General features: G+C 39.4%; 1 protein-coding gene across 2 annotated transcripts in view; it reads left to right on the plus strand.

The window, feature by feature from the left end:
- The first annotated feature begins 1,571 nt into the window (after nucleotides 1-1,571).
- NKAIN3 (sodium/potassium transporting ATPase interacting 3) overlaps nucleotides 1,572-26,649 on the plus strand; it is a 411,857-nt gene continuing 386,779 nt past the window's right edge. Inside the window, exon 1 of one of the 2 annotated variants that reach the window (XM_081111658.1) lies at nucleotides 1,572-1,710. In XM_081111658.1, the coding sequence (XP_080967784.1) occupies nucleotides 1,657-1,710 (54 nt within the window). In that variant the 5' untranslated portion in view covers nucleotides 1,572-1,656. The remainder of the gene's footprint in view (nucleotides 1,711-26,649) is intronic. The other variant, XM_081111659.1, reaches the window with a different exon arrangement.

Below are 26,649 nucleotides of genomic sequence, written 5' to 3' on the forward strand. Positions count from 1 at the left end.
TGAGTTCCACCCAGTACAACGAATGAACCCCGGGAACCTGACATTGAGCCCTGATAAAATGCCATCGTCTGCGCACCTCCTCCGCTCTGTTCTTCACTCTCCGCCACCAGGTCTTACGCCCAAGCTCTTTCCAAACAATTAAATGCCCTCTGGGAAGAGGTCTTATTTATCCGCATCCCGGAAACATTTTCCATTCGTCGAAAAAGCCACGAATCCTCTTCTTTCTCGCCTTTTCTTCTTTCACGCCTGGTGGCAATTTCAAAGAGCCTTTAGTAGAGAACCTAAGCCAGGTCCCGCCGCGGCATCCGGTCCCCCTTCTCTGTCCGCCCCCCCCCCTAACCCCCCCAGCCGGCGCATCTTTGCCGCAGCGCCTCTCTCCAAACCAACTCGGTCCAACTTTCCCTCCCAGACTCCACGGGGGCGCCCTCCGGGAAACTGATGGCGGTAGGAGGGTCCCCAGCCCGGCCCGGAGCCCCCAGAGCTGCGCGCCCGGCGCCGGGAGGAGCGGACTCGCCCGCAAGACGCCCGCCGCCCCTCTGCGGGCGCCGGCGCACGCAGCCCCGCGGTCTCGGAGCCCCGCGCCCTCCGCTGCCCGCCTCTGGGTCCTTCGCCCCCCCGGACCCCAAGATCTCAACTCCCACCCTCTCCGCCCCTGGGGCAGCTCAGCAAAGCCCCGTCCCCTCCTTTGCACGTTCCTCCGACCACCCTCCCAACACCCAGAAACACCCCCGCGGGAAAGCCCAGCTCGGGTCTCCCCAGTTACTTCGGCGGCCGGGGGTCACCACCGGGCACCCTACTTCACTCATTCATAGTCATTTTCTATTGTTGAGTTTATTGGGGTGACATTGGTTAATAAAATGATGTAGGCTTCAGGTGTACAATTCTACAATACATCATCTGTAAATTGTATTGTGTTCACCACAAGTCTCCTTCCATCACCCTTTATCCCCCCCCCTCCCCCGCTTTACCCTCTTCTACCTCCCTCCACTCTCGTCCCCTCCGGTAATCACCATCCCGTTTGTCTGTGTCTCAGAGCTGTTTTTTCTTAATCCCTTCATTCTCATTCATATTCTCTCTCTCTCAATCTCTCTCTCTCTCTCTCTCTCTCTCTCTCTCTCTCTCTCTCTCTCTCTCCTCTCCGAAGACTCCTACCCAGACAGGCCGATCCTCTTCAGTGGCACTCCCTTTCATTCATTCATTCACTCACACACACATACACACACACGCACGCACACACACACACGCACACACGCGCGCGCACACACACAGGCGCACACACACACGCACTCCCCAGCGCAGACAGCCCACTCCACTTTCCAGACGCCCACCTCCTCCACTCCCCTCCCCTGCACAGACTTCCACCCACTCACCATCTGTGCCTCCCTCCCGCCCCCGCCAGGCTCCCCCACCCCAAGAAGCGGACCGGCACCGAGGGACGCAGGGACCCCCGCCAGACGCTCGGGTCGCGCGCGCCGTCCCGACCTCTGCCCGCCCCGCCGGGAAACTAACAAAGGCGGCGCGCGGCGGCCGCGGGGAGGGAGCCTGCGCCCGGCCGGCCCGCGAGCCCCGGCGGCGGGGGCGGCTCGGGAGTCGGAAGGCGGCGGCGCCGGAAGCCGCGGATCTCGGGGCGCGCGCCGCTCGGACGCCGCGGGCACCATGGGCTGCTGCACCGGGCGCTGCTCGCTCATCTGCCTCTGCGCGCTGCAGCTGGTGAGTGCCCCGCGCCCCCACCCTGCCCGGCCGCTCCGGGCGCTCCCGCCGGCCCGCACCCTGCCCGCCACTCCGCCTGGCACTGCCCTGCCGCCGCGGGCACTCACGGTGTCGCGCCCGCCCCGAGGGAGGGCTCGGTGGTCCTTTAGGTCCCGTGCGCCGGGGTTCACCGCGTCCCCGCCGGGTGTCGCCACGAGATCCGGAGGCGCGGGGTGGGGAGGGGGTGGGGGGTGAGCGGTTTCCCGCTCCCGGGTGGCACCGCTGGCGTGAGCGCCCGCCGCATCCCTGCTGAAGTTTCTCGGGGCTCGGGGCTCTTTCTTTGGGGGTTATTCGCCGTGCCGCTGTTTCATGGGGAGGTGCCTGGGAATGTCCGCGTTCCACAGCTCCAACTCCTGGCCCGGAGCGAGGTGGTTCTGACCTCCCTCCGGTGGGAAAGTGGTGCCCGAGGACTCTCCGGTCTCCGGGGAGGAGGGCTGGCTGGGTGTGTTTAAAATAAAGTATTTCAGCCCCTGCCCTTCCTATTTCGCCTTCGATTTTGCTGAAATGCTGCACGTTTAGAAAGCGACAGACTGACAGCTGTCACTAGGGAGAGAGCAGAGTGAAAGGCTCGGGTGGCGCGGTGGCGAGAGGAGAGGAAAAAGTGCTTTCATGGTGGAGTGAATGCTTTTCTTGACATGTGTCCTGGTGGGACCCAGGCCGGCCCTGTGGTCTATTCCGTTGTCTCTGGAGGTCAAGGCCACAGACCTTCCGTGTCAGACTTTCCTGTGTGAGAGATTAATAGACATCTCCCTTTCATTGCCCTTAAGACAGACTCTGTAGATGCTCCGCCAAGCTTTCTTCAAAGTGTCGTTTGTTTTTTAAAGTCACAAGCATTTTTTTTTTTTTTAAGAGCAAGAGGGGAAACGCTTTTCAGGGATCGTTAATAAGTAATGCAAGACATAAACCGAGACATAAAATTATCCTCTTCCTTTAACAGTTAGTCCTGGATCCCATGGATGTTGTAAAAGGTTTCACTTACCCCGCCTCAGTGTTGTGCTCTCCCATAAAAGCCTCAAATTAGATGTGCTCTTCACAGTTTACTTAACATGTGCACAATTTGTGTATTTATAGATTTGAAATCTGTGGCTACTTTTCTTTAAATCTAAGGGACAGTTCCTTCTGTCCTGTTCAATAGGACATATTCTATAGAGTTTTCTTGAAAAATAATTTTAAGTCTCACTTGAACAGGAATGTTTTTTCTTTAAAAAGAAAAGGCCAGAGGATAATTTATACTTTGGTTATTAGAAATGGACATGGCTTAAAAGTGGAAAAAACTGAATAAATATTTAGTCAACCTTTGACTATGCAAGATTGTAGATAGACACACTGGATTGTATAATCTACAATAATATAATTTTTGCCATTTTATATCATTGGAGGGTAAGAGTTTTTAATACAGTGGTTTTATCAATCTAATTATGATTTCCTTAGTTGGTGTTGTAATATGTGTGATGATAATGTGTTTGGGATTGCATCTCTTAGCTTGAAATGCGCCCAGTTTCCACATATACCTTCTTAGTTGCTACAAACACATCTTACTCTTTAAAGCTTGTCTCAAAATTCCACTTTCTCTATGAAATTTTTCATGGTGCTCCAGGAAAAATCAATCACTTCTTTCTCTGAAATCGCATAGCACTTTGCTTTTTCCTCTGTCAGAATACGCTTCATTCCCTTAAATTATTTTATTATATACACGTGTCTCTCATCATTAGGATGTAAATAACCTGAGGCTAAGGATCAACCATCATTCATCTTTGCAAACCCTTCAAGTCCTTAGGAGAGCTCATATTAGGATGTGGAATGGAACATAGTGGCTGAATTTATGATCGTAATTAACATTTGCAACTCATATAAAGTTTTTGTATAAACACGATTATATTTTACTCCTAAAATTATCCTCTGATGAAGGCCCCCATTCCATAGCTGGCAGATGAGGCAGGTGATACTCAGAGGTAAAAACTTTTCCAAATCAGTAGTTTTTGTATGGTAGAGACAGTAAGGGGATAGTAAACACTTAATAATTGGATATCAAACAAAACATGTATGCATATATTACATTATTATATAAGATATCATATATATATGATATGTAGCACTCATATGACAAATAATAATAAAATATGTAATATTCTTAACTGTAAATCCTATGTAGCCAGTTAATTCTGAAAGAATCCTTTTGTTGAATTTGATGAACTCCTTGGTTCTGTAGTTCTGACATGAATGCTGATTAATATGTTTATTTACTATGAAGAGTAACAGGGATGTTAAAAAAAGGAAGCTAGCATTGGAACTTCACTCTATCAATGACATGATGATGGGTTGCAACCTTGGAAACTTTCTCTGCTGAAATTGGAAACTGCCCCCCTTCATGGAGGGCAAGGGGAGATGAGAGAGAGGCGGACCACTCAGATGGCAGGTAGCAGGTTCAGTAAGCAAGGGGACTTACATAGAAGCAGCTGTAAGATGAACTGATTTCTGAAGCCCTACCCCTACTAGAATCTTTAAAGTTTACATAGAGGCCTTAATGGGGTTCAGTCACATATACCATCCAGACGGTCTCAACAACACATTGTTCTCTCAAGGCTTTGTCCTTGAAATGGCTCCTACTGTGAGCACAGTGGGCAGAATGTATATTCCAAGGACAGGACAGGGTGAGGAGCCTCTGATTGTCCTGGTGCCGCTCCAGGGTCACCTGGAGGTCATGTCCTCTTGATGACCTTTTCCAATACCTGAGCAGATTCTTTGCTGAATTGAGTAAGTTGTCAAATACTGGAAAATTATTTAGTTATTTTTTGTGTGCTATTGCCAATAATGGCATGACACATTTTACGTTTAATATGCATTCTTAGAGAGAAATTCTCCATTGCTTTCTTTAATTCTAGACAATCGACAAAACTATGTTACACCCTGATTTTTAACATTTGCCAATTTCTTTGGTATAAATACTCCCACCTTGCCAAGTCAAAGTACACCATTACACCACTGCCTAGTATTTCCATCACACAGATAAAACAGGCATAAGTAATCTTAAAAGCATCAAGTAAAACACAGTAAAATAATTAGGAAGGGATATATCTTAAATATTTAGTACATCTTTTTTAATATGATTTACTTAAGTTTAAGTTTATAGTATTTCTTTTTAAATAATGGATGTGTTTATGAACTGGCTTACAAATTCCTAAAATTTTAACTGACTCCTGGAGCCAGTAGAGCAGTGGTTCTCAACCTTGGCTGCACATTAGAATCACCTGGGAATCTTTTTAAGATCCTGACTTCTGGGCCTCATCCTCCGGAAATTCTGTTTCTTTGTTATGGGGTGGGGCCACAACATTAGTAACAAAGAAACGGAATTTCCGGAGGATGAGGCCCAGAAATCAGGATTTTTAAAAGACTCCCAGGTGATTCTACTGTGCAGCCAAGGTTGAGAACCACTGCAGTAGAGCCTGCTCTAGCTTCCCACGGGGTGGGGCTGGCAGATCTAGTGTTCTTTCCATTGGAGTCAGCTGTCTTTCCCCCACCTTTCATGTTTTTTTTCTGCTCCCACGAACTGTTGGAAGAAGGAGGTGATGAAGGACTAAATAAGTGTGGGTGTTGAGAGAGGAATGGTTCTCACAGAACAGTTTTGTGGAAGAGAGTACATGCTAATGACTAGGAATGACAGTGCAGGTCATTGAAAGAGGGCACATCCACCTCTTCTCAAAGTTAAAGAAACAAAGGAAAAGTTCTTATGATCTCATTCACATTTCATCCAAACAACCCTCCAGGGTGAAGCATCATATTGGCAAATATCATTGGAGAGAAGTTATCCTTTTGGGGCTAGTGTATTTGGATGAGCTTCAGTTTGAAATTTCAGTCATCTTCCCGCGTTCTCCAATTCACTGCTCGGGCCACCTCCCATCACTACCTCTTCTCCATGCTTCTATCTCTGGGCAAATTAGTGTGTTTTCCTCAGATTTTGCATTCACGGCTTTAATTCTGCTAGATGAATTTAAAGAGAAAGTGAAAAGCATGAATGCATGCCCATAGAGAACTGTGCAAAGGAAATCCTTTGCAATTCCTCACTGTGTAACAGATTCATTAAGTCATCCAAGAACTTTTGAATAGATTTTTGTAAGGATACTTTTGTTTTTGAAGAATGTGTAATTTTATTATATATGTGTGATATGGAAATAAAAAGAAATACCTGACCATATGCTTTTTAGTAAATTAGCTTTAGTTGCCACATTGAAATGAGTCTCAATTGCATGTTTTTAAAGTCTGAAATGTACCCCAATGTCCTTCCAGAAGTCATTTTTTTAAATGTATTTTATTGGTTTTTTACAGAGAGGAAGGGAGAGGAATAGAGAGTTAGAAACATCGATCAGCTGCCTCCTGCACACCCCCCACTGGGGATGTGCCCACAACCCAGGTACATGCCCTTGACCAGAATCGAACCCGGGACCCTTCAGTCCGCAGGTCGACGCTCTATCCACTGAGCAAAACCGGTGCTGGCCAAAGTCATTTTTTACAGTGGTCTCAGTGATGTGCTGAACTAAGGTTGTTAGAGATGATTCCCATAGAGTTTTAGACATCTTCTTGACACCACACAGGTCAGACTCTAAGAAGCATTCAACCACATTTTGTCCCTGGGTGTTGTTTTCCCGAGGAGCTTTATCTCATCTTGCATCACGTCATGGAAAGGTGACAGCCACACTCCTATTAGAACTAATAATCAGCACAACAAAGTAAAAAACGTTCACTTCACCTTCTACAGAAACAGAAACCTTTAAAAGATTTGTAGAAAACAAGCTGCTTTTAACACATTGATGAGCTGTAAGTTTTATTTGAGAGCACATCCTCTCAAATTAAAGAAAACTAGAAATTGTTTTTTTCTCACAGTGAAAATCACAGCGACTTATCTTTCTGTCTATAACCAGAGGTTCTCAACCTGTGGGTCGCGACCCCTTTGGCGGTCGAACGATCCTTTCACAGGGGTCGCCTAAGACCATCCTGCATGTCAGATATTTACATTACGATTCATAACAGTAGCAACATGACAGTTATGAAGTAGCAACGAAAATAATTTTATGGTTGGGTCACAAAATGAGGAACTGTATTTAAAGGGCCAGAAGGTTGAGAACCACTGGCTATACCATATTCAAACCATCTTGTGACCACCTGTGGCACTATAATGCTGAGATAAAGAGTTGGCAGGTGCGTGAATGATGGTGGTGTAGTTGTGGTAACATGTTTTTAAACTAAGTTTTATGAAATGTACCATTCACCTGTCATAGTTGGCAGTGGATACCTAAATACATTTCTTTTACTGTTTAGATATGTGTATTGATACTTTTGCTTTAACATGTTTTGAATTTTAATAGCTCTTTTCTCCTACGCAATATAATTCTTAATTTAATTTCCATCTTTTTCTAGTATATTTAAATGTTTTGGTTCATCTCATAAGACTCAGAAAAAGTTAGGGAAATTAAAATTATGGGTAATAATGAAACTTTAGTTATGACGTGACTGGTGTTGAAATCCTTATAATATTCTACAAATACAGATCCATTTACAGCTGTCTTTTTACTTAAGTGTACATTCAGAGTATTGAATTTGCCTAGGAATTATTATATTCTTATGGCCTTGTTGCAGATTGAATTGTGTCCCCTTCACCCGGAAGTTCTTACTAGGGGTTATGACTTTCTTATGTTGAAGTCCTAACCCCTAGGAACTAAAATCTGGCCTTATTTAGAAAAAGGGTCCTTGCAGATGTAATTGGTTAGGAAGTTAAGATGAGCTTATACTGGAGTAAGGTGGGTCCTATTCCAGTATGATGGGTGTTTTTATATAAAGGGGAAATTTAGATACATAGGTATGTACACAGGAAGGGCACCATAAGAAGACGAAGGCAGAGATCAGGGTGGTGCTTCTATAAGCCAAGGAGAACCAAAGATTGCCAGCCAACCACCAGAAGGTAGGTGAGAGACGTGGAACAGAGTCTCACAGCCCTCGAAGGAACCAACCCTGCCAACGCCTTGGTATTAGACTTCTGGCCCCCCAACACCATGAGACAATAAATTTCCGTGGTTTAAGCTACTCAGTTTGTGGTACATTGTGATGGTAGCCTTGATGAACTAATACAGATTTGGATTTTTTATTTCACAGTAGACTAATCACATATTTTTATGTGTTTATTTCTTTGTGTGTGCTATTGATTTCTTTTACTGGATTTTAAGTCCCAAAGGGCAAAGTCTCTGATTTGCTCATGGAATCTTCCTTATACTCTTCAAAGGGTAAGCACTCAATGCATATTAGGAGAATAAATTAATGCATAAATGAATAGCTAAACTTTGAGTGATTTTATATGCCAGTCATTGTACGAGGTACTTTATATCTATGAAATCATGTAGTTCTCAGAACCATTCATCTTAGAGATTCAGAAATTGAGGCAAAGAGAGTTTTAGTAAGATGCCCAAGATCACACAGCTGGGAAATGATGGAATCAGGGTTCATATTTGAGTCTTCATTGTCTTTACTGTGTTCTGTGCTTTCTGTACTTGAAATAACGAACAACATTCAATAAATATTCATAGAGGCCCTGAGCACTGGGGGTACAGGTGTGAGCTACTCAGGTGCAGACCTGCTCTTAGGCAGTTTATAGCTGAAAGCAGAAGGGCTGTCAATAAATGCGTAAACAAAAATTATCTAATTACAACTATTGCTAAGTATTACTAAGGAGATGAAATTATCAAACACTCAAAGAAGTTGGGAGGGATCTTCTTAGATAGGGTGGCCAGGAAGAATTCCTCGAAATTAGAAGCTGAGTCTGAAAGAATGACCAGCAGTCAGCATGCAAAGAGAGGGGAACCATTCCAAGCAAGAGAAATAAAATGTGCAAAACTTCCAGCTTTAAAAGAGCTTGGGATGTTCTAGAAGTGACAGGAGTCTGGGCTTCCCAGGGTGGAGAGAGAGAGAGAGAGAGAGAGAGAGAGAGAGAGAGAGAGAGAGAGAGAAGAGAAAGAGAAAGAGAAAGAATTCAGTGAGATGGTATTGGACATGTGCAGTGGCACTGGATTTCATACAAAGAGCAATCTGAACCCACTGGAACATTTAAAGAGGCATGGTATCTTCTGTGTTTCAAGATACTCTCCTTGCTGAGTAGAGAATAGATGAGAGGGAAACGAGAGGAAATGGGAGACAGGATGCTCTTCTGTTATTCTGAATGAGAGATAATATGAGTCAGACACATACATAGCAGCAGATAGGGGAAAGGGTGAAGGTGAGACATGATTTAGGAGCAGAGAGCCTGGGACTGGCTGAGGGGTTGACCTACACATCTTGCATAACAGAATTCAGTTGTGGTACTTTTTCCTGAAAGTGGGAAAATCGGGTGTTGTGGGTGTGGAGGTGCAGCAGAAGTGTTCATTTGGAGATAAAAAGGTTCAATTTTATTATTATTATTTTAAAATATATTTGTATTGATTTCAGAGAGGAAGGGAGAGGGAGAGAGAAATACAAACATCAATGATGAGAGAGAATCATTGATTGGCTGCCTCCTGCACGACCCCCAGTTGGGGTTGAGCCCGCAACCCAGGCATGTGCCTGGACCAGAATCAAACCTGGGACTCTTCAGTCCGCAGGCCTAAGCTCTATCCACTAAGCCAAACCCGGTAGAGCAAGGTTCTGTTTCAGACACTTTAAGATTCTGATACATGAGGTCAAGTAGCTGTCAGGTATATGAACTTGGAACTCAGAGGACAAGATTGGATTGAATACTCAGAATCAGGAATCATGAACAATATTAGCATTTAAAGCCCTAGATGAGGTCACCTCAAGAGAGAGTGTAAAGGTAGATGAGAACAAGTCTGAAAACAGGACTCAAAGTTTTGAATGTTAGTTTTATGGAGACTATTTGGCAAATACTTGGGAATGTTGAAGTGGACATGCTTTCTGAGGTGCATAAAAAATTCATGCTTTTAACCCAATCAATACTAATTGGTTTTAATGTGTAAATTGTCACGAGTTTACAACAGAATATAACATTAGGCTAAAAGATAACATTTTATCAAGGATTAATATTCAAAATGCCAATTAAATGGAAGTGCAAGCCAATGACACATAGCACTGTGTCCAATTTACATTTTTGATATATTTTGCAAAGATACTAAAATAAAATGGGAGGTAGCCCTAAATACGATTAAAAGAACATTCTTACTTTGGCCTAAACCAGTGGTTGACAAACTGTGGCTCGTGAGCCACATGTGGCTCTATGGCCCCTTGAGTGTGGCTCTTCCACAAAATACCATGTGCGGGCGCGCACGTACAGTGCGATTGAAACTTCGTGGCCCATGCGCAGAAGTCAGTTTTTGGCCTGGGCGAGTCTGTTTTGAAGAAGGGGTTTTTGGTATTTGGCTCTATTGACTAATGAGTTTGCCGACCACTGGCCTAGGTAAAGTACTGGAGAACATATATTTTAAAATTCTGATGAAAGCATTGAGTCTTACTCAATGACAGAAGTTTGGGAAGATGAAACATTTGAGCTAGTTGTTCACTGTTCTCTCTGCCTTGCTAAGAAAATCACCAGTTCTTTGATTTGGAAGAGAAACTGTCTATTGGGGAAGGGAAATATGGGTAAAGGCTCATGGACAGTAGGGGTTGGAGGTACTGACAAGGGCTCTTCATACACGAATTAGATGGTCCATTGTAAGAGAAGCAGGGGCAAGATCATGCTTTTTTTTTTTTTCCAATTTTTTTGGTCTTTTGTGCATAGAGAACCACTCTTTAGAATGGTTTTTCTGATTAATTGTATTCTTGAATTATTAAGTAGAATTAAATGTTTGAATTTTTTTCTCCACTCTCTCTGCAGGTACTTGCATTATGAATGGTTTCATGCAGATGCCCAGTTCCTTTGTTAACAAGGGCATTGGAATAGAATTTTAGCTATCACATTCTTGTAAGAGAGATGAGCTCAGTGGATGTGATGATAAGTTGTAAATATATTTCTGACAGTTTCTCCCTATTCTGGTAATTAGAAACATGGCTATACTTTGGTATTGATTAATATGTAGTATAATAAATGTTTGCGTGTGGGAAGCCCCAGGCTGTAGAGGCGACTGGATAAATCAGTTAATTAAGGTACAAAGAGGAATGCTCTACCCTCCAGTTATGTTTCCTGTACTGGTAACTAGTTGTAACAGATCATAATGAAGGTAATGGGAAATATAAAATTCTCGTTGATGACATTTCTTTCTCAATTTGTATTTAAAATAGAAATCCTTGATGAGGGAGCACTTTCAAATTACAGTTTATGAAAGGTAACATAGCTGAGATTTGAGGAGTCCTCAAGAAATTACCTAGACTCCTCTTTGGTGCTATGGCAGAACTGCATGAATCTCCAATACCAAAGACCCTCCTGTTGATTCATAAATATCCCTGAGAATGGAAATTGTTACTGTTAGCAAATATTTAAATACAATTTTTGTGCCTCTATTTCTGTCTTATTTTCTACACCTCTGTCTTTTATCTGGATGCTGACTAACAGATGGAGGCAACAATGTGCTTGAGTCAGCACCTACCATCTGGGGAGACTTCACTGTTACATAAATTCTACAAGCCTGTGTTAAAAATTAATTATATAAATTTTAAATTATACTGAAGACAAAGGTAATAAGTATCCCAAACTCAACCCTTCCTAATCACTTTTACTTCATTGCACTGTACTTCAACTGTGCTGCAGGGGTTATTGTATAAGCATTGCATCTATATGGTAGAAATTCTATATAACAGGGTGCTTATTGAGCATCTCTTTCCAACTCTGCGTCTGGTTACATCACATTGGTAGCTAAGACTCGATTGTCGTGGAAGTATTTACATCATGAAAATACACAAACACTGGTAATCAGGCCCTCCTAACACCCCTCAGAGCCAGTTATTAAACATTTACTGGCGTGTCACTGGTTTTTATATTCAAAATTCCAACATTAACTCCTTTTATACAGTAGCTATAGGATCTCCCTAAACAGAGTAGTTGATAACTGGTTTGTGACTAAATGGTCCAGAAATGATAGTGGCTCCTCGGTGTCACTTCTAGGTGACTTATGAGGCTCTAGAATCCCTCACTATGAGCAAAGTCATTTCTGGCTAATGGGTGTTGATTGATTCCCATGAAGGAGAGAGCATTTCCTCCAATGCCCAGCTCCTCCACCTGTCTACATTATTGGTCCTAATTAGCTTTTTCCACAGGGATGTCAAATAATCAATGGTGAAAAGATCAAAACACCTTCTTATATCACAGTTGGTTCTTTCAGGCTTCCAAGCTTCAATTTTCCATTGTACCCACATTGAAATACTAAATATTTGATCTTGAAGGAAGCTGTGAGAAGGTGATTTACTTGAGAACACATGAAAAGATATTTGGCTCGTGAAATGTATTTTCTGAATTTTAAAATGTAATCATTGTTACAATGTGCGATGAAATCCTATGGCACCTTGGTTCCCTTGTTTCATTCTTATAACATCTCCATGAAGCAGATATTAATATACATATTCCTATTTATAGGTGAGAAAACTGAAATGGGGAGAAATTAAGCAGTATATTGAAATCATATGTTATGACTTAAGCCCTCAGAAGTGGAGAAGCGTGGATAACAAAATTTTGTGTGTTATCTTATGACTAGAATAAAAAGAGTTTTTTTCTCTGGCCTCATGCCAAACCAGTTGGAAAGAGTAATTATTTAAGCAAGCGGTTTCTCATAAAATGTAATTTTAAAATTATGATCCAGGTGATTTGAGTAATAAAAAGAGATAATGTAAGTCTTGAAACAGCTCTTTTTTTCTGTCTGTTTCTGTTAGAAGATAGCTTTCCTCCTGATTGATATCTAATTTTAGAGTCCCCCAGGAAGCACCCCAATTTACCCTGAAACAAAAGAATGAAATCAAGCATTCTTCAGACCAAATATTCTGCAACTTTTACATGCTCTATTTTCTTCAATCGACGAACCTCTTCTGACAATGCTTTTACCCTCCAGATGTAATCCTCTAATACCATCGGGACCTCTACTCACAAGTACCCTCTCTCCCCATAAAAGTTTAAACCTCAGATTCTTTTTGCTCTCTAATGGGAAACTCTGCCCTGGCGTTGGAGTATGTAATTGTTAAAGAACTGAATGTGGCAGCCACACCATGGACTGAACATCCTAAATGCAGGGCCAATTAGAGGAAAGCATTAGATGAAGCCTCAGAACCATTAGGAAGCCTGCAGAGACCCCCCTGGAAGTATTTTCTTCCAAAAGAGGGTTGTGTTTGGAAATACAACCATGGAGTCATCCTCAGGGACCTGTCCTTCACACATATTGGTTCTCTTTAAGTATTTCACAAGTAGGAGACAATGTTTTGTAACATTTCACAGACTACACCATACAGAGGAGCACTGGTCATGAATTATTGATGCTTGTTTGACTAGTCCAAGATTGTCTTTATATATACTTTTTTAACTCCTTCACTACTGATGATCCTTGTATTGGCAGGCAGAAGTTTTGAGGAGTTTGACTTAAGATATGAGCAATGGCTTGATTTTCTTTTTTTAAAATATATTTTATTGATTTTTTACAGAGAGGAAGGGAGAGGGATAGAGAGTTAGAAACATCCATGAGAGAGAAACATCGATCAGCTGCCTCCTGCACACCCCCCACTGGGATGTGCCTGCAACCAAGGTATATACATGCCCTTGACCGGAATCAAACCTGGGACTCTTCAGTCCACAGGCCGACACTCTAGCCACTGGCTAAACTGGTCAGGGCGGCTTGATTTTCTTTTAAGAGAACAGCAAAACTAAAGAGATAATTATATTTAAAGACATATAAAGTTTATGTTTCTTTTATTTTTAGTTATCATAAAATTTAATTTGATTTTGAAATGTTGATTAATTGCCATTCTACCAATGAAAGGTTTAAAGTGCCCTTAGGAGAATGGTACTTAAATATTTATAAATAGAAATACACTTCTGTAGCCCATATGGTCTTACTTTATATTTAATTAAGAGGTAATCTGAAATTTAGATTTGGGTCAAGCATCTCCTGCAATGGCTATGTGCTTTCCGTGACCCAAAACAAAGGAAAAGTGATAGAGAACTGTTATCCCAGAGGCATGAGAATTATGCTGATGGATGATGGTTAGCTGCTGTGTAGCCACAATTTTTTCAAAAGTGAGTACTAGACGCTGACTTCATGGGGGGACTGATGACTAGAAGGCATGATTAGTGCTATAAGGGCAGCGTTTCATAGGATATAACTTAACCCAACATAGTAGCAGGAAGTCAGAAATAGATCGTCTGGATTGAACAAATGTATGTGACAAAGACAGTACAGGAAACCATAGTAAATTTTATAGACTTCATTTATAAGCCTAAGGAATAAGATCATTGAACATTTCTGGGAGTTCCTGATATCTTGAGTTATTTTCTTCTATTACATTCAAGTTGTAAGGGGAACAATGTTTTCGGCAGGATTAAACTACAGATTCATGTATAAACTACATTATGTGCAATGATAATTTGCAAGAAAGTCCTAGGGATAAAGGTTTGAACGGTAATAAACCACAGACAAAAGATGAATCATCAATGTCATGTTGTTTAAGCAGTGAATATTGGAATGCATAAATATGAGTATGATATGTAGTAATTCACTCTTGTCAGTATTGATCTGATATATTTAAACAGAGGAATGTGACAGTTTCATCTTTTACCTCGTGAAGTATCTTGTGAAATGTACAATCAAACTTAAAAGGAATTTGGAAATAGTTCAGAAGGAAAAATGAAGGGATTCAGGTTATTTAGCCTTAATGGTAGAGTATTAGTATCACAGGAGTTGTCTCTGAATGTTGAAAGGAAATATCCTCCCCTCCACCGCACCCTGCTTCTTAATTCCTGCCATCATTGCCCCACTCTGCACGTTCTGACTCACCCCAGTTCCTGAGCCAATACTGACTAAGTCAGGAGAGTACATATTTCAGTATCTTCAGCTCTTCAATTGGCTACCACCCAAACGTTAGCTCATATACCTTTGAAAGAATGAAAGACAACACTATGTCAAAATGGCTTACTGGAGAAACTTGGGCACCTTACAAAAGAGGTCCCTGTGACTCCTTATCCACTTGGTCCCCAAGGTCTGACAACCCCTAACGCGTGATTCTACCCTATATAATTGGAGTGGGCCTACCATATAGTGAGATGCAATTGATGTTTACGTAGCACCATGTTTAGCTACATCTGTTACTTGTGCTGCCCACATCAGTCTCTTACTACTTGGAAAAGATATAGACTGATTTCATTAGGCAGCACCCTCATCCTGCAAGGTAGTGGTAATGATGCATTTGGTTTGCTGTCCATTGTGATGGTAAAATTTCAACATAAACGCGCCTGTGCTGATGTTCCTGTAACCGCCGCCATCCACCTGCGTTACACCATGTATTCTCATCTCAGTTGTATTTTTGTGAGTGTGACACTCTTATGGAGACTCTCAGAGGCCACCTGGAGCAGTATGTTTTATGATCTGGCCTTTCCCACCCATATGGCTGAGAAAGGAGCCATGTGACATTCCCAACAGGGCCGTTTCCTTGACATGAGAGAAAAGTGATGTCAGAAACCTGTACCATATGGCAGCACACAGTGGATAAAACAGGTGCCTAAAAGGTGTCATTACAGGAAATGTGTTTGACGTTAATTTGGGTGTATCCGTCATCAATTCTTAACTGTCAGCTTCTCAGATTATTGTTTGAAATTACTACCTAGAGCTGGAGAGTAGGTGCATGTTTCCTTCTACTACCTCATTTGCTTTTCTCTCCATAATAGTCAGGTCAGTGACTGCTCTGTAATTATTTTCTTCTGCAAAATGGCTGGCATGATCAAATTCCATAAACGCTGTATCTGAACAGGATGTGTTATGAAGTTTATGGAGGAAGATTTTGGAAATTATTTCTATGAAGATTTGAAGAAGAGATCAGATCAGGGTTTTATCAACTATGTAGGCATCTCTTGGCCCAGTCAGGCTGACACAAACAATTAACCATTGCACAGCATTATTATAAGCAGAGACATAAACCATGCAGCTTCCAGTAAACATTTACGGACACACAATAGGTATATGCCACTTGCAAAGTAAAGAGTTTTGACATTTGTTTGTTTTTTAAATTGTAAATATGATTGTTTAGACCAGCCGTGGGCAAACTATGGCCTGCGGGCCGGATCTGGCCCTTTTGAAATGAATAAAACTAAAAAAAAAAAAAAAAAAAAAAAAAAAAAGACCATACCCTTTTATGTAATCATGTTTACTTTGAATTTATATTAGTTCACGCAAACTCTCCATCCATGCTTTTGTTCCGGCCCTCCGGTCCAGTTTAAGAACCCATTGTGGCCCTCGAGTCAAAAAGTTTGCCCACTCCTGGTTTAGACCCAGGTTCTCACTACTATGCTACAAAAGCTATTTTTGTTTGGTGCCCATTGGGTCGCCAGATGATATATATGATGTCAGAAACCTGGGAAGGTCAGACCCAGTGAGACTGACTTGAGTGATGCCCTCTTTTAAATAGTTAATGTGAAATATTTTAACATTTCTAAGTATAGTTATTGGACTTCTGGCACCTGAGTCTGCATTTTTTTTCTTATCTGGTGACTAAAATGTGAGCCCTCTTTGCTACTATCTGAAAGGCATGCCCCTATACAACGTTTTTCACTCTCATCACTGCCCCAGGGGTCAAAGGCCCCCTTTTGTTGTTGTGGGATGTTACCTATACGTAGACAGATGTTTTTTCTGTAATTCTGCAATCTAGAAGACTATTGCTCAATAAAACCCCTGTGTATGGTGGTTAAGTATTGCTTGAAACTTTACTAATATGGCAACACTGTGGCGTACTTAAGCTTTTGTGGGCTTCCCCAGCCATTTTGAAACCAAAAGAGTGCCAAGCAACCAACTTTCAAATACTTCTTTGCAACAAAGATCTTTGATAACTGAAAATTGCTCATTTTATGGACTTCTCTCTTGGTTCTATAGTTTCTCATATTCCAATTCCCTAGAAAATTGCTTTTGAAAGAATTTAGATGATATATCTCTGAAGCAGTCCATTTTTTCCCCATTCTACTGCTGAGCTGGGCACACTCCTAATTATCTTTGATCGTGTTCCTTTCTGCAGGTGATAGTCCGTTCTAGTTAATGTATGTAGCATAGCAAAGTTACAGGACTGTGAAAGTAAGCTTTGAGACATTCATCCTTAATGCCCAAATAAGTAAATTATTGTCACAGTTTAAAAATTTTAGCACTTATCAAGCTCTATGGGTCTACTTTAAGATATGCTTTTCCTACCACAGCCATATATTGTCAATTCTACTCAGTCGCAAGTTACTTAAGGTCAGCAACTTTGACCTGTGTGGCTTTTGACAATGCTCATTAATGTTGCTGCCATTGCCTTTATATGGAACCTCCAGCATGTAAATTATGCATAATCATACATTCTCATCAGAGTTAGCATTTCATTAGAGGTCATAAAAACTTGGGTCGAAACAAGTTCATCTGTCTTCTAAAAACTTCCATGTACTTTAAAATAAAATAAAATAAGTAAAATAAAAGTAATACTTTATGATGAAGTATGAATACTACAGAACAATTTAGTTAATCTTATTTTAGCTCATGTAGAGGTCTTCATGCTTTCCCCCCTAATTGTTTGGTAATCCAAATACTAGGTATCAAACTTTTACTGTGAGAACATACTGCAGTATTGGCATTCCAATATTGATAGGTGGCTACACTGAAGTTTAGAATGCTTTGTAAAATAATATATTCTTATTGTTCTTTTGAAAATTTGTGAAAAGATTAAAAATTAGCATTAAAACAACTAATATTTTTAGATGTCATTCATAAGAGCATACATATTCCTCCTATTTTCTTAGCGTCAAACATGAAACACATTCAGAGTATTCTCTCTGGATTTTTTTCAAAGTATATTTTTAAATTTTAATTTTTTAATTATAATTGACACACACTATTATAACTATTATATTAGTTTCAGGTGTACACCCAGTGATTAGACATTATATAACTTACTAAGTGATCATTCTAATAAATTTTGTATCCATCTGACACAATACATAATTATTTGAATATTATTGACTATATTTCCTATCCTGTACTTTACATACCCGTGACTATTTTGTAACTATCAATTTGTTCGTTTTAATCTTTTCATCCTTTTCACCCATTCCCTGGCCCCTGCTCTCATCTGGCATCTAATACAAAGTTCTCTGTATCTATGAGTCTGTTTATGTTCTGCTTGTTTGTTTATTTTGTTTCTTGGATTCAATTGTTGGTATAGATACCTATTTATTCCCATTTTATTGTTCATATTTTTAATCTTTTTTGTTTTGTTTTGTTTCTTCTTCATAAAGGAAAAACCTTCAACATTTCATGTAATACTGGTTTGGTGGTGATGAACTCCTTCAGCTTTCAATTCTCTGGAAAGCTCTTATATGTCTTTCCATTCTAAATGATAGTTTTGCTGGATAGAGTACTCTTGGTTGTAGGTCCTTGCATTTAATCACTGAATATTTCTTGTTCCTCCCTACTGGCCTGCAAAATTTCTGTTGAGAAATCAACTGAAAGTCTCATGGGTGTTCCCTTGTAGGTAACTAACTGCTTTTCTCTTGCTGCTTTTAAGATGCTTTGTCTTTATCCTTTTGCATTTTAATTTTGTTGTGTTTTACTGTGGTATCTTTGGTTTGATCTTGTTTTGGACTCTCTCTGCTTTCTGGACTAGAATGTCTATTTCGTTCACCCGGTTAGGGAAGCTATCTGTCATTTTTTTTTTCAAATAGGTTTTTAATTTCTTGATCTCTCTCTTCTCCTTTGGCATCCCCATGATGCGAATGTTGGTACACTTGAAATTTTCATAGAGGCTTTTTACACAATCGTCTTTTTAAAAAAATCTTTTTTTTTCTGTTCTTATTGAGTGTCTTTTGCTTTATTATATTCCAATACGCTGTTTTGGTTCTCAGCTGCATCTATTCTACTGTTGATTCCCTGTAAATTGTTCTTTATTTCAGTTAGTGTATCATTTTTTCTGACTTGTTCTTTTTATGGTTTCCATGTCCTCTTTTATGCTGTTGAAGTTCTCTAAATTCATCTAATATATCCCTAAGTTCATTGAGCATCCTTATAATCAGTGTTTTGAACTCTGCATCTAATAGATTGCTTGTCTCCATTTTGTTTAGTTCTTTTTCTAGAGTTTTGTTCTGTGCTTTCATTTGGGACATGTTTCTTCTTCCCTCCACCCACCCTTAGTTTGTTTCTATGTATGGGGTAGATTTGCTGCATCTCCCAGGCTTAGTAGAATGGCCTGATGTAGTAGGTGTAGTAAGGCCCAGTGGCACTGCCTCCTTGTGCACCTGAGCTGGCACTCCAGTTGCACTCTCCCATCCCCCCACCCCCAGGTGGGCTGTGTGCATCCTCCTGTTGTAGTTGAGCTTAGATTGCTGTTGGCAAGTCATTCTAGGGATGCAATCTTGAGCTGTTAGAGACTGTGTTAGTGTTCAAGTCTTTATAGACTAAGGTTGATGGGCCTATTCAAGAAGCAGTCTCAGAGGAGCCCTGATAGAGTTTTCAAAGAGACTCTTTGTAATTGCCCTTCACTAATCATTAGTGAACTTGGGGGCTGTCTGTGATGTGATTTCTGTGAGTCAGCTGTCAATTCTACACTGTGATAAAATTCAGTTGGATCTGAGATTTTCTCTGAGTTTTCTCTGCCATTTTCCCCAAGCTGTAAGTCTATTATTGCATCAATTTTTTTAAAATTGCATAAATCTTTTCTTATTGTTTAAAGACCAGTTTGGATGAAGAACTAACAGAGTAAATTTAAATTCTGGGAAACATGGTCAAATATTAGTTATGTTTCAGGTGTAGGAGAATCTTTTGTAATTTATATTTTAAATATTATTTAGTGTAATTTAGTTAATCACAATGCACATTTCAGTAATATACTTTTTCTTAATCCTCACATGAGAATAGGTTTTTATTTTATTTTAGAGAGAGGGTAAGAGGGGGTGAAGAGGAGAGGGGGGAGGGAGAGAGAGAGAGAAAGAGAGAGAAGCATCCATGTGAGAGAGAAACTTTGATTGGTTGCCTCTCATATGTGCCCCAAATGAGGATTAAGCCCACAACTTGGGTATGTGCTCTGACCAGGAATCATTCCTGCCAACTTTTGGTGCCAAGGACCGTGCTCCAACCAACTGAGCCACACTGGCCAGGGCAGTAATATTCAATTTTGATAATATACTTCTAATATCAGAAAATTATTTCTATTAATATTACCTTAATGTGAGTCTTTTAACCATTTTAATGCTGAACTGAAGAAAATATATTGAAGAATATTCACTCTTCTGAATTTGAAACTTACCATTTGTTTTCTTCTTGAAATTTTCCATGACTTTGTAGATGCTTAAGAAAAATAAATTTTTTTGATGCTATATCTTAGCCTTGTAGAAACTCAGGTTGTCTTTTTCTTGGGCTTAAAGAAGCCCCAATAGGTTTGTAACATAGAAAAAAAGATTCATATTTGAGAGCAAGTTAGGTTACTAGTATAGGTCTATTTTTCCAGTTCTGATTATTATTTTTTAAATTAGTAATTTGGGAAAAATATTTTACAGTGATGACAAGGTTCTGCATTGCTAGGCAGCATCATCAGACTTAAGAAGAGAAACTAGAAAAAGAAACAATTATTGTACTTCTAATGACTTCAAGCTCTGTCCTAATGACCAGTTATAAAAATGAGAGATGATGTGCTATAAAATATGCATATGCTTCATATTAATTTGGATTTACCTACACCTTCAGTTTTGTCTATTAAAACCACTATTTTGGTATTAGGTTGGCCTTCCCAATTTATTAGTTTATCTGCTTCTTTCAGGCTGTATTCAGTAGAGTGCTTAGAAAGGTTAAGATGAAAAGTCCAGGGATTTATAATTACCAGCAGTCATGCTTAAATTAATGAGAACGGCAATTTTCAATTATTTTTTTCAGTTGGAGCACTTTTAATTTGTGTAAGTCAATCATCACAATAAAATAATTATTTTGAATTTTTTATAATTCAACTAATTTTCTATGCTTTATTTTCAATGGTGAATAAAATGCATATTCTGATTTTTCTGAATTTTATTTTTCCTAGTACTCCATACTTTTGCCATATAAGTTTCTATTCTTTTGATCTTTGAGTTGTATAATTTTTTCTTTTGATTTATGTAATTTAATTAATTATTAATAACACAACTATTATTGATCACTGAATTTCAATTTTAGTAACTACTTGTATAATGCCCTTTTCAGAAAGTGTTAAAAATCTAACTACTTTTGAAAGTCAGGCATAGGCATTATTAAATATAATATAAGTTTGTTATTAAAGGACAAGTGTATGTTCACTAAATTTTTAATGAACCTGTCAAAAGGTTTATTAGATAACAATTATATAAACAAAATATCTTTCTCTTAGGTTATTTTCTGAATCTCTGTAATTACTAGTTTGTAACTGAACAGAAAGAAGTTTGTATTTTAGAGCATCTGGTTTTACCAAAAGTAAACTTAGACCTGGGCAGATTTTTGGGGGATGTATAGGGATACAAGTAGACAGGGTTTATTGATGACAGGATTTACTGATGATTACTAATGTCAGTCACTCACAATCCTGACCCACCTGGACTCACAATCCTGACCAATGTTGTAAACTCTCCTTTGGACTGTGGGCTGTAAGTGGTAAAAGACCTCTCATATGAAAGGAAGACGAATCACTGTGCTTTAAGCAAAGCTTGTGTGGTATTAAAATTTATCAACTTCTCTGAGCTATAGTCATCTTTAAAGTTAAATGAAATTTACTTATATAAAGCTATTTTTTTCCAATTAGAAATCCAAAGAAGGGTATTTAAAAATTTTTGTTTTATGAAAAGGATTAAGATAAAATAAAATGGATTTAGGTTATGTCCCTGAATAAAGTTCACTTTAATTATATTTAAAATCCTCCTTTAATTGCCTGTACACTTCTGCTTCTAACAGGTGAAGTAACTGGTATTAAACTTATTCTTTTGACATAAGCAACTCTAATACTGGACAAAATGGATGAGGCTTTTTCAGGCATTGGACAACAGATAGGGGAAGACTGTAACCTTGAAAGAAGACATTAAAAGGTACTTTATGAATGGGAAGCAGGGGTCTGGAGCCTGCCCAGAGAGCAGTAGTCTTGCTAAAACAAGGAGGCAGGTATTGGAGGTCAGAAATGAAATTTTTTGAACAAGTAACTGAGAGAGAGTTGCACAAAGGAATAAGGAGTAAGTATGGTTATATTTCAAGGGCTTGACTGTGAACTGGACCACAATGCTCTCAGTGAGACCCGGTGAAGCCCAGCACAGTGAGACTGCTGCAGGACTGAGATGTGTACATAGAGATGGAGGTCATGTAGTCCTGGGAGCCACTGGATTTCTGGTGAAGCAGAATTAAAAAGGCCTCACTGAGTACTCAGCTGGTGGTACCTCAAAAAGCTATGGTCAGGAGTAAGAGTCATTGTACCCTAGAGTAAGGTCACATGCTAGAGCGAAGTAATAAAACAAAGTAGACCTACTATTTAAAGCATAAAACCATGCCTGACAGTGTATAGAGATCCTGCCATTAGTAGAACTGGCTGCTGGAACAAATACCAATGCCCTTTAAAGGCAGTTAACAGAATTCAGACTCCACATGATTAGATTGCATGATGCCCAGAATAAAATAAAAAAATTATTATATATGCAGAGAAGCAATACATCTATAAGAAAAGTGATCCTTAACTTAAGGAAATGTAGTCAACAGAAATAGACCACAAGATGATTAAGATATCAGAATGATCAGACAAGGATTTAAAAAAACTCTATTATAAACATGTTCAGGGATTTAAGGAAAATATGAAAAGGATATATGAATAGAGAGGGAGATTCAGCAGATAAATTGAAAGTAAAAAAAGAACCAAACAGAAATTCTAAAACTTAAAAGTACTATAAAGAAAATGAAAAATTATTGCAATGGGCTTGCCAGCAGATTGAGCATTGAAGAAGACAGGGCCAGTGAACCTGGAGACAAGTCAAAAGTTAAGAAAAGAGAGAAAACATGTTCTCTCTCTCTCTCTTTCTCTCTTTCTCTCTCTCTCTTTTAAATAAGAGAGTCTCAGGGATCTGTGGAACAATATGCCATGGATAGAAAAAAAGGGAATGGAAAAGAAAAAAATATTTGAAAATTCCACAATGTTTTAAAGAAAAATCACCTCATAAATTCAATAAATAACCCAAAGTATAATAAATACAAAAAAAAACCCCAAAACCACACATATACTTAAACTGCTAATTACTTATGATAAAAGTTTTCTAAGTGTCAGCTGAAAAGGACACATAGACATATTACATATAAGGAAACAACAATATGAATTATGGCTAACATTTCATCAGTAACAGAGGAGGCCAGAAATTACTAGTACAATGGATGTCATCTTTAAATTTTTGAAAGGAAAAATAATGTCATGTGATAGTTTAGCATGCTATACCAATTTACAAATGTCCTTCAAGCCCTTACTGGGTTGCTCAATAGATTGGTGTGTTCCCATACACCAAAAGGTTGCAGGTTTGATTCTTGGTCAGGGCACATACTTGGGTTGAGGGTTCTATATCCACTTGCGGTGCACATAGGAGATGGCCAATCAAGTATTTCTCTCACATCCATGTTTTTCTCTCTCTCTAATCAATAAACATATCCTCTGGTCAGGAAAAAAAATGTCCTTCAAAAGTTGTGATAAGATAAAGACAATTTTCAGATAAAATCTGAAGGAATCTCTTGCTAGCAGAACTACACCTCAGTAAATGCTAAAGGAAGCTCTTCAAGCTTGAGAGTATGACAATTGAGAGAAAATCAGATCTAGAAATAGCAAAGAGTAGTACCAGAAATTATAAATATTTTTTAATACTTTAAAGGAATGAAAATAAAATAATAGCATTATATTATGAGAATTATATCATATATAGATGTAAATTATATGAAAAAGGGATGGCATGAATAAATATTGCTAGAAGATACTTCTGTTTTACTTGAACTTGTACAATATTAATCTTTTAGTAGCTTATGATAAGTAAAGGGTGCATATTGTAAATTCCTACAGAAAACATTAGATAGTTCAAAGAGGTATAGCTTTGAAGACAATAGAGAAAATTAAAAAAATTATAATTATATTGACTCCAAATAAAACAAGAGAGGTGAGACAGTGATATAAAAATCATAACTGACATATTAGCAAATATACTGTGATGCTGTAGAAAATCCCAAGTGAATCAATAAGTGCATCAAATATAAATTGATCACATACTCCAATTAAAAGATATGTATTGTCAGACTGGGAAAAAGTTAAAACTTTGATATATACTATTAAAAATCAAAGATGGGGATAGATATGCTATGCCAACAACAAGCATAAAAATGCTAGTTTGTTTATGAACATTAGATGAAATGGAAATGAGAACAAGAGTATTGCCAATTACCAAGAGGCAATTATTTTTATAATGATAAAGAGGTCACTTAAAAAAAAAATCCTAACATGCCTGCAACTTTTAAAAAGTTTCAAAATATATTAAGCTTTACTGACAGAACTAAAGGGAAAACACAGATAAATTCAATCAGCAATTTTAACAGTTCAGTAGGAAAATCAGACAAAAAGAAAATCTGTAAGGATGTAAAAGACTTAAACTGCACTTTAAAAAAATAGATATAACTGATATTTATAAAACAGTACACTCAAGAACTGTAGAATATAGAATTAACACAATCCCAATACAAAATCTTAAAGTGTGTTATCTATAATAATAAAAGCGTTATAAGCTAATTAGACTGGATGTCCTTCCGGACACCCTTCCAGACAAAGCCAGGGCTGCGAGGGAAGCCGGGGTCCCGGTTGCCTACCGGTGGCTGGACGGAAGTCCAGGTTTCGGGTGCCTGCCAGTGGCTGGAGGGAAGCCTGTCTCCCAGTTGCCAGAGGGAAGCCGGCGCTGGCAGCTGGGGGAAGGAAGGCCTACTCTTGCACAAATTTCATGCATTGGCCTCTAGTTTTTAAATAAAATGATAAATTATTCTAAAATGTATATGAAATGCAAATAACCCAGACTATCCAAAGCAATCTTGGTAAAGAACAAAATTAGAGAACACATACTACATGATTTTAAGACTTACTATCTATAATAATAAAAGCGTAATATGCTAATTAGACCAGACAGCCGAACAACCTTCCAGATGTCATTCCGGATGTCCTTCTGGATGAAGCCACCACGGCAGGGTCTGAGGCAGAGAAGGATAGGGGCTATCAGGCAGGCAGGTGAGTGGTTAGGGGCAATCAGGCAAGAAGGTAGAATGGTTAGGGGTGATCAGGCTTACAGGTGAGAGTTAGGAGTGATCAGGCAGGCAGGTGAACAGTTAGGGTTGATCAGGCAGGCAGGTGAGTGGTTAGGGGTGATGAGGCAAGCAAGCGAATGATTAGGAGCAATGAGGCAAGCTGGCAGAGTGGTTAGGGGCAATGAGGCAGGCAGGCAGGTGAGTGGTTAGGAGCCAGCAGTCCCAGATTGCAAGAGGGATGTCTGACTGCTGGTTTAGGCCTGGTCCCGCAGGGATCCCTGCAGGATCGGGTCTAAACTGGCAGTCGGACATCTCCTGAGGGGTCCCAGATTGTGAGAGGGTGCAGGCTGGGCTGAGGGGACCCCCCCCCCATGCATGAATTTCGTGCACTGGGCCTTTAGTAAAACTATAATAATCAACATTATGTGGCTTGACATAAAGATAGACACATAGATTAAAGAAACATAAAGAGGGCAGCAATAGACCCACATGTAGTTTGTCTATGAATGTTTGACAAAGGCATCAAGACAGTTCAAGGGAGCAAACAAAATATTTTCAACAGATGGTACTGGAACTCTGGATAGACATTTGGGAAAAATATGAATTTTGACCTGTATTTCAGCCCATTCCCCAAAATTAATTTAAGGTGGATTATAGACATAAATATAAAAGCTGGACTCATACCTTTTTAGAAGAAAACATAGGAGAATAGCATTTCAACCTTGGAACAGACAAAGACAGTGTACAAAAGCATAATGATAAATTGTACTTCATCAAATGCAAACCTTCTGCTCATCAACAGCCAGACTTTGCAAATGAAAAGACAAGACACACGCTGCAGAAAATATTTGCATGATAGTTTCCTGACAAGGGTATTGAGTTTAGAATACTTAAAGAACTATACAAATCAATAATTAGTGGACACATAACCTGATTAAAATGGACAAAAAACTTGAAGAGACACTGACATAAGAACATGCGTTGGATAGCTGGATGGCTCAGTTGGTTAGAGCACCGTCCTTATACGCAAAGGTTGCGGGTTTGCTATCCGGTCAGGGCACATATCAGAATCAACCAATGAATGCATAAATAAGTGGAAGAGTAAATTGATGTTTCTCTCTCTCTCTCTCCCTTCCTCTCGCTCTAAAAGCAATCATTAAAGACATAAAGATCAGATACAAATGACAGTAAGCGTATAAAAAATATTCTCACCATTATTGTTCATCAGGAAAATGCAAGTTGAAATCACAAGGAACATTTTTTTTCTTTCCCTTTAGAGTAGCTATCATCGAAAGCCTGACAACACAGATAACAGTGAGGATGTGAAGCGACTGGAAGACATACCATACATTCTTGACACAATGTAAAATGAAACAAATACTTAGAGAAACTTGTTGGCAGTTTCTTAGAAATTTAAACATATCCCTAACCAATCAGAATTCCACTTCCAGGCATTTACACAAGAAAAATGAAAATATATGTCAGAACAAAAACTTGT

The sequence above is a fragment of the Myotis nattereri genome (genome assembly GCF_964212035.1).
Source record: "Myotis nattereri genome assembly, chromosome: 17".
In the NCBI taxonomy this organism is placed as follows: Eukaryota; Metazoa; Chordata; class Mammalia; order Chiroptera; family Vespertilionidae; genus Myotis; species Myotis nattereri.